At 37.9% G+C, this 13,387-nt stretch overlaps 1 protein-coding gene and 1 long non-coding RNA gene across 9 annotated transcripts in view; one reads left to right on the top strand and one right to left on the bottom strand.

The window, feature by feature from the left end:
• Nucleotides 1-13,387, top strand: part of LOC122516218 (zinc finger protein 853-like) — a 74,608-nt gene that overhangs the window by 53,633 nt on the left and 7,588 nt on the right. For 6 of the 8 annotated variants that reach the window (XM_043633891.1, XM_043633873.1, XM_043633881.1 and 3 more), the window contains exon 4: nucleotides 880-1,073. In XM_043633891.1, the coding sequence (XP_043489826.1) occupies nucleotides 880-1,073 (194 nt within the window). The remainder of the gene's footprint in view (nucleotides 1-879; nucleotides 1,074-13,387) is intronic. The other 2 variants (XM_043633915.1, XM_043633854.1) reach the window with 1 other exon arrangement.
• On the bottom strand, nucleotides 12,018-13,381 carry LOC122516254. Its single transcript, XR_006303523.1, has 2 exons — nucleotides 13,255-13,381; nucleotides 12,018-12,118 (listed from the first exon to the last, which is right to left on the bottom strand). It is a non-coding gene; the product is annotated as an uncharacterized LOC122516254 (long non-coding RNA).

Here is a 13,387-nt window from a genome sequence, read left to right as displayed (position 1 = left end):
TGTATAATTATTTTGCAAATAAATATTATGTTTGTTAAAAATCCACCGAATTAATTGCTACACTTTGTATATCTATTAGGTACATATACGTAAAGTCTATTTAATCGACGATACGATGCGTGAAAAGCGCTCATCGACGAGCTGTCTATCGCATGTATCATCTATTCTATGCAATCTCATCGAAATTCGTTCTCTCCAACGTGACTACTATTGGTAAGCAAATACCCGAAACATTTTCGATTCAGTCGGTCTGTCGCGAGCTCAAATTCGACCTATAGCTCGTTACGTCAAATGCTTAGATGATTCGCTCAAGTGCTTTCGATCCCTTCTCGCATGACACATCAACAATTCACTTTCTTCTTTCCCTTGCTAATCGCCCGAAAGATGATAATTTCGAGGCACACGTTTTAAGCCATCCAGTTTTAACACATCATATATATTTAATGATTCCTTCATTAAGGTTTTACTCTAATAAACAATCAATTTCTTAAATGAAATATTTCAAAATTATATCTGAGTACGAAAATTTTTTAGAAAATTTAAAAATAAATTTATTAATGTTAAAACGATTCAACGCGATTAATTTCTCGGATAAAATGTTAATAAATAATATCAAAATACTAACATTTTCTATAGAAAATTTGTAAAAAATTATCAATGTCAATATGATCTACCAAGATTCTTTAAATAAGATATTAAAAAATTATACCTAAATAACTAAAGTTTTTTAGAAAACTATCAAAATATATCAACATCAATTCAATGCAACAAAATTGAAAATAAAAAGAGAAAATAAAAAATAAAATACTTGATATAATAAAATGAATGAAATAGAAAAGAATAAATCTCTAAACGTAGACATTCAAATTTGTTTTTCAGGTGAACGACCGTACAAGTGCCATTTACCGGACTGTGGACGGGCTTTCATCCAACTATCGAACCTTCAGCAACATCTTCGGAATCACGATGCCCAGGTGGAAAGGGCGAAGAACCGACCATTCCACTGCAACATCTGCGGCAAGGGCTTCGCCACGGAGTCCAGCCTCCGTACCCATACGTCGAAGGTCAGTCATGTATGTACCAAATCCGACGTCCAACACACGCATTATCGCTATGTTAAAGAGATAATGGGCTGGGGCCGCTGCCCATGGATTCGAGAAAGACGAAGGTCGATCGTTATACGCGTGAACTCGTAACGAACGATGATCTTTTCTCTTTGCCTATATTTCGTCTAACTCTGTCTTATTCGATCAATCTGTTGTTTTAACATTTCTTCTATCTGCAATAGTCTTTTCTATTATTCGAGAAAACCAGGCACGCACGCACGCACATTACGCATAAACGGTGATGGGTCACGCTTGCATTGAATTTTCACGTGATTATAGGTCTTTTCCTAGATCGAATAATTAGTCCCTTGTCATAATCACAATTGGAAAAAATGAATTCGATCATCTTACATCGATCTTTACAATCTCGATTTTTATTTAGGCATCTGTCCGCTGATATAGAAATCTCTTTTGTCGCTTTCAATAGTTCTCGCTTTTACTATTTCTAAGGATGCTTCGCTTCGCTTTGATTCCGGTATCTTACGTAAAGCTTTAAATATTAAATAAATCTATAATAAATGTATTCATCGCGAAAAATGCTTAAGCAGTTTAGAACGAATCTTCCTACCTAGTACATAAGTTATTTATCAGTCTGTTAATGGTAAAACGTTTGAAATTATAACGGTTACATCGCCGAAGGGCCTGTGTACTATCGAAAGAGAAAGAGAAAGAGAGATAGAGAGAGAGGAAGAGAAAAGAGACGAGATAAGGAAAAAAATAGGAAACAAAAAACCACATCAAGTTTCTACCCTTCGACGCCCTTTCGCAAAAGGGTTGGATGAAATGCATCGTAAAGATGGCGAAGGGAGTTCTCGTTCTTTCGTAAGGAGGAAGAAGGAACGTTCGATTTACCCTAACCGTTGGACCAGTCTTTATTTGTATCCGTCTTTTTCTCCCTCTTCCTCCCTCTTTCTCTCTCTCTCTCTTATTCGGGAAATGTGTTCGCGAACACGATCGATCGAATAGAGCCCTTTCGCAAGGATTCCCAATAAAAAACGCGAGGCCGATCTCTCTTTCACTTGCAACGAACGGACTAGCAAGTAAGCAAGCAAGCGAGCAACTTTCTCAACCCTTTGAACGCGCGCGTCGGGCACATGTCTCGTCGAAAAAACGTGGGAAGGCATCTGTTGAGAATACGCGAGGAAGGGGGAAGGAGGTCTATGCCTTCTCTTCTTCTCTTCATCTTCCGTCGCGAAGAGGAGGAGTGCTGCTCTACGGTGAAACTTTTTGCCGATACCAATTACATCGGGGCTCCTAACAGTCTATCTCTCTTTCTCTCATTCTATTTATAGACGACGCGTTCACAACCGGATCGTTGTTGCTACCACTGAGATAAGACCACTTTTCCTACGTTGATCGAATCCTGTTGTTCGACAAATCCTGTTTTTCTTTTTTTCTCTTTATTATTATTCATCATTCTTCAGATAAGAAAACACGACCAAGAGCGATACGAGGTTTACATCAAATACGTGCTAATCATTTACTATATATATATGTATATATATATATCTAATTTTCCTTATTTTTTCTTTTTTATTCGAAATAATAAAACATCTTAATTTTAACAAAAAAGAGCAACGCGTCAGATTCGTAGTATTAAACGAATTTTCCTAGACCTTAATCCTCTCGTACGTCGCGTCTTCCCACGCCAATAAATATTCTTCTTTTAACGCCCAGCTCTCATCGGGATGCTCTAATTGAAAGCTAATCCACGGTTAAGGCTCGAGTGGTGATCCCACCTAGTCCCTTCAGGCACGGCCTCGATAAATCTCCGGTAACGTCGCGTCAGCGAACCCACCCATCCGCCTATCCTGTTTTCCTTTTTTTTTCTTTCTTTCTTTATACCCTGAAAAAAGGGTAAAACAGGAAAATATACGCGAAGGAAAATAAAGCGATACGAAAGTATTCCCCTATTAAAGGGCTATTACGAGCTGCTTCTTTTTTATCTCTGTCTTTTTTTTTAGCCGTTGTTGTACACGATATAGCTAGAGAACTCTCGTATAAGACGAGTTCTCGTTCTTCCTGGTAAGGTCTTCTTGGTAGGATTACTTCGTCGTGTAGCGCGAACGAACAGTATCTAAACGTGTTTCTTGTGATCCTGTCCATTGACACGATGTTCCGTCATTGTTCGAGTAGGATGCTCACAGTGATGCGCGTAAAATATAATTCCACTTTTTCCCTTCTCTTTCCAACATCAATTTCTTTCTTTTTCTTATTTTTTGCTTTTTTTTTTCTTTTCACGATCGAACTAGACGGCTTTATCGTTTTCTTCCTTCTTCCGAAGATAATACCTACCTATTCGTGGTACTGTTAGTATGTCCAAGACAAGAAAACGAATAAAAAGTGTACCGTCTAAAAGTAGTTAAACGTTTTCGTCGATGAAATAAGAAAAAAGATTTCAGATGAAGAAAAAGAATATAAGAAGAAGAAGAAGAAAAAAAAGAAGAAGAAGAAGAAGAAGTAGGAATGGACGAACGAACGAACGAACGAACGTAGACGATCTTGCAAGAGTACGAAGGAGTAATTAAAAGCCGCCAACGCAACAGAAACGGAGAATTCACCCGTTGGAAATAAAACGAAAGGAAAGGAAACGAAACGAAACAAATGGAGAGCTCGAGCCCATCTTCCGCGGCTAATCGAATTTTCGCCGGGGCAGATTTCTTGAAATTGTTTTCGCTATTTCGAGTCACTTCGTTCCGTCGGACGAGGATTCTGATATCTAATGGCTCACGTTGTTTAAAAAAAGAGAAACGGGAAGTTTTAGAAAGAAAGAAACGGAGAAATGAAGAAGGAAAGAGAGAAAGAGAAAAAAAAGAAAGTATACGAACTAAAAAGAGGGGTAATGAAAGAAGAAGCGAAGAAAATCTTAACGAAAGACCTGTCTGAACATAAATTGCAAGTTGAATCCTCTGAAGAAGAAAAAAATTACAAGTAGACTTATTGAATTAGGTGCTAGAAGTAATTACTACATATACGTAATTAAAAAAATATAATCTCGACAAAATACATATAATATTAAATAAAATTAACAAAAAGTTAATCTATTACCTATCATAATGATCACATAGAGAAGAAAAATATTAATCAATGAAAACATTACGTTTCTTATGAATTCTATAGGTATACGATGATGACATTATATCAGAAACAATTTCAGTTACCTAAAACACCTCTAACCACATTAGAAATATACTCGATTATACTTTCTCATTATACATAAACCTACATCGAACGTTAAGCAAGATTGTGTTTCGTTTCCCGCAATCTCGTTGAGTGTTAGTGAAATCGAAGCAGGGCTAACGCTTTGAAAATAAAACGAAATAAAAGTATCGACTAGGGAGAAAGAAACAGAAAACGACTGGTTGTTGTGAGGGATGGCAGGAAGAGGAGGAAAAGGAGAAGGTTGGAGGAGGTTGGAAGAGGTTGAGGAAAAGAAGAAGGGAGAGGGATGAGATCGTGGAAAGAGAAACGAAAGAGTTACGTTGGTAGCTCGAAACTTGGCGTGTCGGCGAAACATTATCCCTGGAAAAGGAAAGACAATACACTCCGAGCATAATATTATAATAGGCCGAAGCGTAAATGTATTATAGAGAGTACGGATCGGTACTACTCGGGTATGGAAGCCCTCGTCTACGGTACCCCCCTCCACACCCTTCTTTCTTATCCTTCAGCATTTTCTTTTTACTTTTCCTCCTCCGTCCTCTGTTCTCTTCGACACTCACCCCTTTTCCTCTCACTCTCCATCGGGCAAGGGCGGATCTTAGAAAATGCATAATCATCCGAGCGTTTCTTTCATTGCAATCATTGTTTCTCCATTTGCACGTATATAGACTTATGTAAGTTAGTAGGCATTTATGTAGATGTATGCGTACGTCGTCATGGATCGACGATCTTCTCATTCAAAATGAACCTCGTGATTGGATCGATATACAACTGTATTAATATATTTAGAAAATGTTTTTTTATTTCTTTTTCGGTCGTCCGTTATATATATATATATATATATATATATATATATATTAGTTTCTTTAAATTCACACTTATGTGTGTATATTCGAAAGTTATCGAAGCGATTACGCGAAAGAAGAACGCCGACGAGCGTATCTGTTAACGCTTGAAAAACCAGGACGAGATCAAAATAAACTCAACGACGTGCATTTTTGTTGTTATTTTTACATTGCGGGCAAGTATCCAATAGGGTACTAAGTGTGCCGGGCGAAGACATATTGCAAAATATCTATCGAGAAACGGCATAAAAGACGATGTCTGAAAATAAGATAAGAGTTTAAGAGAGCAATAGAAACGACGATACAACATTTCTTTCGTGAAGAAACATGTTAACTTTCTTGCGCATGCGAGATACTACGACAGAAAACTTATCGACGAAATAATAAAAAATAACAAGAAAAAAGATAAAAAAGAAGTAAGTCATCCCTTTGTTCGGTCCAATAGCTCTTTTATTTCTTTTTTCACGATTCTCGTCTACTGTCACGGAACCTTCGTATTTATCCGTAGTTTAGCAGTACAAAGGTTGAATGTCGTGTAACACGGTAGATTCTCCCTGTTCCCTGGGAAAACACGGACAAACAGAAAAAAAGAGAGAGAGAGAAAAAATGAGACCCTTCTTCTCTGACTCACCTAACTCGCCCTACCCTACCTCCTTTTTTTAATTGCCCTCAGCGCGTAGCTCGGTAAAAACTCGTTAGCCATTAGATTTATTTTCTCTCGCGGCGAGTACTAGTACCACCTCTCGCAAACTCATTGAAAATCTCTCGATGCTCGTAATCGTTTAGTTTCATTTTTTCAGATTTTTCTTCGCAATTTTGTGTCTTTTTTTCTTTCTTTCTTTGCTCTTTCTGTCTTCGTCGTCGTTCAATTCGCGTTTTCTTTCTTCCTAAATCATTTTAGTTAGAGCTCGCAGAACAACACTAAAGAAATTGTACATACATGTATGGATACATGTGAATGCACATATGCTTGTATTAACGTCAATCCGAATTATTCGCCATTAGATTCGGCTTTTCCTTTGTCTCTTATAGTCGAAATACCCCGTAATGACGATTAAATATGATTAAAGGTAAAACGATCTCACTGATGGAAATACCCATAGGAATCATACCTTTTGAACTGTAATTTAAACTCTTTTAATCTACGCGCTTTGACCATGCTTTTCGAGTTCGTATATGTGTTTCATACTTTGCCGTTTGATTTTTATTATTATCAACAAGTTAGACTTATTTTTACCTATCATTCATGATAAATATTTTAAATGAAAGCCGATCAATCATTAATACCGACGAATGTAGCAACAGGTGAATTAATTCGGACGAGGAGGGAAAAAAATGTACTTACGCGCGAGTCTGGAAAAACGTTGCATAAATTGATTAACCCATCCAGCCATTTAAACGATTTGCATATCATGTAAATTATCGGTTTAACCTTGATACCTACTACTAGGGTTGGAGGTACCTTTTTATCATTGTATTTTTTTATTTATCATTTCCCGTCAAATACGCAAATAGGATATTATTAACGTAGATCTAAAATTTGAAAAAAAAAAAACAAATATAAGGATTATTCATATTTATTGGGTTCCCCAGAAAATCTGATATACCAACATCTTCGACACTTCGATAAGGGTAGTTAATCGTCGGTCCTTAACGTCCGCTCGGTTTTCCAATTAAGCAAGCAAGCTCGAAACTCACCTCTTCAGAGCACCACTTCAACCTTCTTCAGCGGTAAACATCGTTGCCTGGCGAATCTCCAGAAGGATTTTTCCTTTTTCTCTCTTTTTTCTAGCGTTAAAATAGAAAAGTACACCGGCCTTTTGCGATAAAATGCCTTTGTCGAACCTTTCTCTAAATAATTCTTTTCTGAGAAAAAATAAATTCGTCACCACAAAGAATTGTTCGCTGACTCTTTTTCCAACTTGTAATTAAAATTTATCGGAACAAACAAGATTTCATGAAATTAAATAAGAATAAATGCATATAATACAATGAAAATACAAATGGTATAAAGAAAAAAAGAATAGTAAAACTCTTAGTAAAAATTAAAATCTAAATACTATATCTCTTTTTACGTGCAATAATGCCTTTCCTATCGAGAATTACTAAAAAAAAAAAAAACGTAAAAACGTAAAAAGAAATCCGGGTGTTAAAATCACTGAGATTCTCGCGTTTGCAGTTCAACGGATTAAGATCGAGTGTGAAAGAAAAGGAAGAAAAAAAACAAGAGAAAAAGGAATCAGAGGAGAAGGAAAGAACCGTGTAGTACGAGTTAATAATTAAGCCCCGAGCGGGGACATTTTTTTTTCCTCATCGTTAGACCGCGTTCAACCCCTATGGTATTAATTTTTTTGACCCCGCCTCTGTGGCTCGACGAGCTTTCTCTCTCTCTCTCTCTCTCTCTCTCTCTCTCTCTCTCTCACTTTCCCTCTCTCTCTCTCTCTCTCACTTTCCCTCTCTCTCTCTCTCTCGTTCTTTCTTTCTTCATCCTCATCGTTGTCGTACGTGTTCGGGTAGGAACGAGCCCCTAATGAAATCATTCCCGCGCCGATTCGAAAGCGGACCAGGATATTTCTACTACCCATTGTCCGTGACAACCCCTCTGTACTATGTGTTCTTTATATTTCTTTCTATACGTTTCTTTTTCACTCTCTTTCTCTTTCTCTCTCTTTCTCTCACTCTCTTTCGGGGGTTCGCCTTCTCCAGAACTGCCATTGGCACAATTCTCCAACCCTTTTTTCACCTTCCAAACTCCTTCTTCATCCTCGATGGTGATCACGCGACACGTGTTGAAAATGCGCGACAACGTTACTGTACGATAGAAACAACGTTGCTCGAAAGTGGATTAAAATTAAAATAGGAAGGAATAAAGAGGACGTCGTCGTCGTCATCGACGTCGTCAATAAGCTGGGGTGAGACTGTTCGTTCTTCGGGTGGGGGTTATCGAACAGCAAACAATATATTTTTTGCATAGATTAATTATACCGTCTTTGTCACTCATGTTAGTCTTGGATTTAATACATACGAACTGAAATTAAATTCTTTTTTTTTTTTTATGAATTTGTTACAACCGTTTTTTTCCTCCTTTCTTTCGAGATGAAATAAATTCGATATTTTAAACGAAACGTATCATTTTCGATTTGAATTAATCTCGTCTGAAAACGTAATCATACATGATATATGTGAAATAGATAAAAGCGTTATTTATATGTAAGTGTATGTTTATAATGTCGATATAGATGTAGATACATCGTTAGATAGATAGGAAATTCAGTAATATAGCTAGAAACTTGAGTTCGGTGGAAACGTATTTTATTGCTTCTATTATATTATTCCATCGCTAACGATATCAATGTTTAATTAGACAACTATATAAAATGACCCCAGAATTGCAATGGAAACTGCGATCATTAATTGATATAATTTTCATCGTCCTACTTTATCGTTATTCTCAAAATAAGTGTTATGCGTGTAATCGAAACGAGCGTGCTATCGATAACCTTAAAATATGTAGATTTCTCAATTTCATGCTATTTTCGTTATATTCTCCAAATCTGTTATATATGTTTGATGAAATTGCAAAGTTTGGCAGGAATATTTATTGATGCTATCGCACGCAGCACACGTCAAACGTGTTCAGTAACAAAGTAAAAAGAAGAGGGAGAGAGAGAGAGAGAGAGAGAGAGAGAGAAATAAATTATCGAAAAGATGATGAATAAAATTTAATTACGAATTGTTCAATGACGTGTTTCGAATCATTCATAATTCCATAAAAGAGAAAAAGGAAAAATTCGAAATATTTGTTTCATTTTATCGATTGTGAAATTTATTCAAAAGAACTCAATGGACAAATGTTACAAAAGAGAAGGAAAGAGAATGAAAAAAAGAGAAAAAGAAAAATAGAGAAAAGAATAAAAATTGATAAGACGAAATAAAAGAAGAAGGGTAAGGAAGAAAAGAGATGCGATCGAAAGAATATCATTCGCAGGCTCTGTTCGAGCGCAGCGGAGTCGAAGAATCGTGCGAAGGTTGTCTGCTGGCGAGGCTCGCGACCTCGCGAGTGCGACTAAAAAAGCCAAGGAAAGGAGACAGAGAAAAAGAAGGAACAACAACGAGAAAAGAATTGCGCGCCGCGAGAACGGCCTTGGCTCTTTATCGGCGCGTCCAATGAAAAGAGAATCGTCGCGAATTGCTTTCCTTTGATTTTTGATTTATCTTCTTTACATTACTTTTTCAATTATTTATTATAATATCTATTTATGTTAAATTTAATAAAGAAATTTTATTATTATCCGATTTATATCAAGATAAAGGCTTACCGAGGAAAAATTAATCTTTTCGTAATGGTTTAACCGTTTGATTACCAGAAGTCTTTGAACAAATCTTTTCGAAAAGAAGCGTCATAGCATTTTTTGTGGTTGATTCGTCTAGAAAGATACAATAAACCCAAATGATACAATTGCGCAACATAACTTAATGTTCTGATATTTTCCTATATGAAATGTGAACAACGCAATTGCGCTGTAGAAATACTAAACAACTTCATTTACATAAGTTCAGCATTTATTCGTGTATTTCTCGATAATTATTATTTATAGATTATAAATAAGTAACGAGTTACGGAAATAACATTTATTAAAACAAATGAATGATTGGTCGATAAAGTAAGGAAAAAGAAAAATAGAAAAAAAGAATCTGTGAAACTCGAATAACCAAACAGATGCCTCGTTGTGTTGGCGATAAGAAGAAATAGAGGGTTTATCTTTTTTCGATGATCCAAAGGTGTCACAGCGATTAAATAAAAAAATCTAACCGGTTGATCAAAGACGGTCCCTTCTCTGTGGAACACAAAATGGCTACATAGAACTCGGCGTCACGCACCGCTACGCGTGTGCTCACACCCACTTCCTTTTTATGCCACTCCCTGGCCCAGACCCCTAGGCATTGGGCCTCGAAGAATTCGAAGCGATAATCTTTGAGAGAGATCTTTCTCGTCGAAACTCTCCAACGGAAACTCGATAATTCGAAAAGAATAATTGAAAGAGAAAGAGAGAGAAAAAAAGAAAGAGAGAGAGAGAGAGATAATCAAGGATAAATTATTACCGAGCAAAATTGTCGAGTTGGAAGCTGAAAACTTTCATCGAGTTTTATGACACGGTCGCTGTGAAATTTATATCAAAGATGAGAAGGAAATGGAGGAAGTCAGAAAGGGGGAGGAAATTTGATTTCATCGATTCCAAAACGGGATAAATCGTGTGCGCGCGTTAACTATTGAATTAGAGATAGTAGTTTCGGTGTAACAGACCGGCCACAGCCAAGAAACTGCCCGGAGAGAAAAATGGAGAAAGAGAAAGATGAATCTGGTCACGGCGAATCATAAACTCCTTCGGAGTATTCGCCCACGCTACGCTTAGCTCAGTCTGATGCTGGAAAAGAACGATGAAGCGAGATCTCGCAAGAGGAAGAGAAGGGAGAGGAAGAGGATAAGAAGAAGAAAAAGAAAAGAAGAAAAAGAAAAAAGCATTTGAGAAGGAGGTGTGGGAAGGAGGATGAAGTGGAATCGAAAGAAAAGGACGAAGAGAGACGAGATACTGTGTGCCAGGAACGAAGAAGAAGAAGAAGAAACAGCAAGAAAGAGAAAGAGAAAGAGAGAGAGAGAGAGAGAGAGAAAAAAGATATAAGTCGAGGCACTCGAGAGCGGCGCAAAAAGCGAGGATGCAGGCAAAAAAGGAAGAGCACGAGCGAAGAAACCGGTTTTTTCCAGTTGGGCCAGGTCGGGGCGTCGAACCTACGGACCGCAGCCTCCCTCCGAGAATAACTTGCATGCGGCAGCTCCAGCGTCGGCGGCAGCAACGGCGGCGGCGGTGGCCAGCGTCGCAGTAGTCCTCCTCCTCCTCCTCTCTTTCTTCTTCTTCTTCTTCTTCTTCGTCATCCTCTTCTTTCTCTCTTTCTTTCGACTCAAAACGATAGAAGTTGCCTTAGGTCCGGGAAAAAAAAAGAAGGAGAAGAGAAGACTCGCCAAAGAACGCACTGAAGAAGGATTAAACTTCAGAAGGAAGAAGAGTGGAGGAGGATAAAAGCGGTGGTAGAGGAGGAAGCGGAGAAGTAGGAAAAGAGCATAAAAATAAATTGAAAAGAATGAGGGGTAGGAGTGGGGGAAAAAAAGAACAGCTTTGAGAGATAAAAAAGAAAGGAGGCCCCCGAAACATTAAGGTCATTGCCGTTCAGTCCCGTTTTAGATGCTCCTGGCGACGACCTCTTATTTCTTTTCTTCTCATCCACTTGTTCGTCCGGGTTTAGCCTAGGTCCGGGATCGAAAACACGGGCCGACGGATAACACGTTTCTTTCGGCTCACATTCTAAACTAATTCTTTGACCGTACCATTCCTCTTTATCTACATCCTATTACCTATCTTTCTACTTCCTTCAAATTAGCGATAATTAGAATCACGATCGAACAAATCTTCTTAATCGAGAGAAACCGAGTGAAACATTATCGCTGAATTATCGAATTACCATTAGATAGAGGAATAATTGCATTTTCTCACTTAACTCTCACACTCCTGACGAATCATTTAGAATTTGTTAATCTAATCGATGACAAAAGATTTCTTCCATTTTTAAATTCGCTTGATTAGCGTATGCAACATTTTTTTTATGTATAATATGAAAATAACGAAGATACGATAGAGTTCTTTCTTTTTAATTCTTCTTTTAATTGGAGAAAGTAGCAATAAAGAATACGATGTTAAAAGAAGGAAGGAAGGAAGGAAAGAAGGACAGGAAAATAAGAAATGAGATAGAGTGACTGCACCAAAAGTTTCGGGTCATTGCCGTCTTGTCTCGTTTTAGCCTTTCCTGTCCGCCTCCTCCTTTGGCTGCGTTATTCTTCTTCTTCTTTCTCTTTTCTCCTCCGCTTTAAGCAGTCTTTCGTACAAGGTTGGCCGCCATGTTTTTCCTCGGGCGCATACCCCTCTTTTACCGCCTCATGTGAGTGTAACTGACCTTCGTATATGCAAGAGAAAGAAAGATAGAAAGAGATGAGAAATAAGGGGAAAAATAAGAATCATACGACCGCGAAACTGTTTCTTTAATACGAGACCGCGTAAAAGAAATGCATTAGCTGATAGCGAGGACGTCGAATTTTCATTCACTTTTGTCATTAATGTTATTAATAATAGATTAATAACATGGCCCATCGTGAGAAGGCAAAATTACAGAGTTGACGATTAGATAAAAAAATATACTCGAATAGATTCGTTCCTTCAGGAGAAGTTGATTCTTACGACATTCTGACGATGGTCATGTTGGTAGAAAATTATCGAAATATCGTAGATGCTGCACGTTTCAGTCGATTTTTATGCTGTTTTCCATCATACCGTTCATTGGTGAGGTTCAGTGAGGTCGATCGGAGGAACGTCACCGCCGTTAAGAGGTGGTTCCTTTGTTTTGACAATTTTCGTATTGACTACTATATGCCTATATTACACATGCACGTGGAGTTCGAAGATGAATATTAGCAAAGAGATTAGATAATAGTTCTGATTACGAATGGAGTCATACTCCGATCGTTCTCCAAGCCCCACGCTTCGTTAACGTTCGACTGTCTGGTCTCGCGGTGGTAATCTTCATACAATGCTTTAGTAATTCTTTTCTTTTCTTTTTCTTACTTCTGGAATCGCGCGTTCTTTTCCCTTTGCGAGAAATAATCGTAGAAATTACATTGCATAGGTATATCGTAAAAAGAAAAAAAAAGAAATGCCAGTGTGTAACGTTATCTTAGCACCAAGAAACAAATTATTTTATCCTAAAAAATTACCATGAAATCAACTTTACGAATGCCACGTAATTACGATCACTCGGAAGGTAGAAAATCTTCCTCGAGGCGAGTAAATACTACGCATAACGGTAAATCGTTGTCCGGCGATTATTCGTTCCGTACGTTCTCCTTATATACTCGTAGGACGACCTTTATCAAAAGAGAAAGATCTCTATGATCTATATAAAATACACAACGAAATATTACATAGCCAGATATTTGAACATTCTCGCAAAGGCGTAGATTTCGCGATGGTGGTGGTGGTGCGACTATTGTGGTGATGGGGATGGCGGCGGTAGTTAATTGGTGCCTTAACTCTTACCGGTAATCGTTCTGTTCTGTGCCCTGCCTGTCCTGCGCTTCTGGTTCGCAACTCTGTGGTGGTATTCTCTGGGTCGGCTCTCTACCGGGTGCGCCGCGTGTGCCTGCTTCCGGTTCTTCTTCTTCTGGCCCCC

Source organism: Polistes fuscatus, unplaced genomic scaffold (assembly GCF_010416935.1).
Source record: "Polistes fuscatus isolate 324 unplaced genomic scaffold, CU_Pfus_HIC Scaffold1, whole genome shotgun sequence".
NCBI lineage: Eukaryota > Metazoa > Arthropoda > Insecta > Hymenoptera > Vespidae > Polistes > Polistes fuscatus.
The sequence above is the reverse complement of the archived record's forward strand: the minus strand, read 5'-3'. Positions and strand labels throughout refer to the sequence as shown.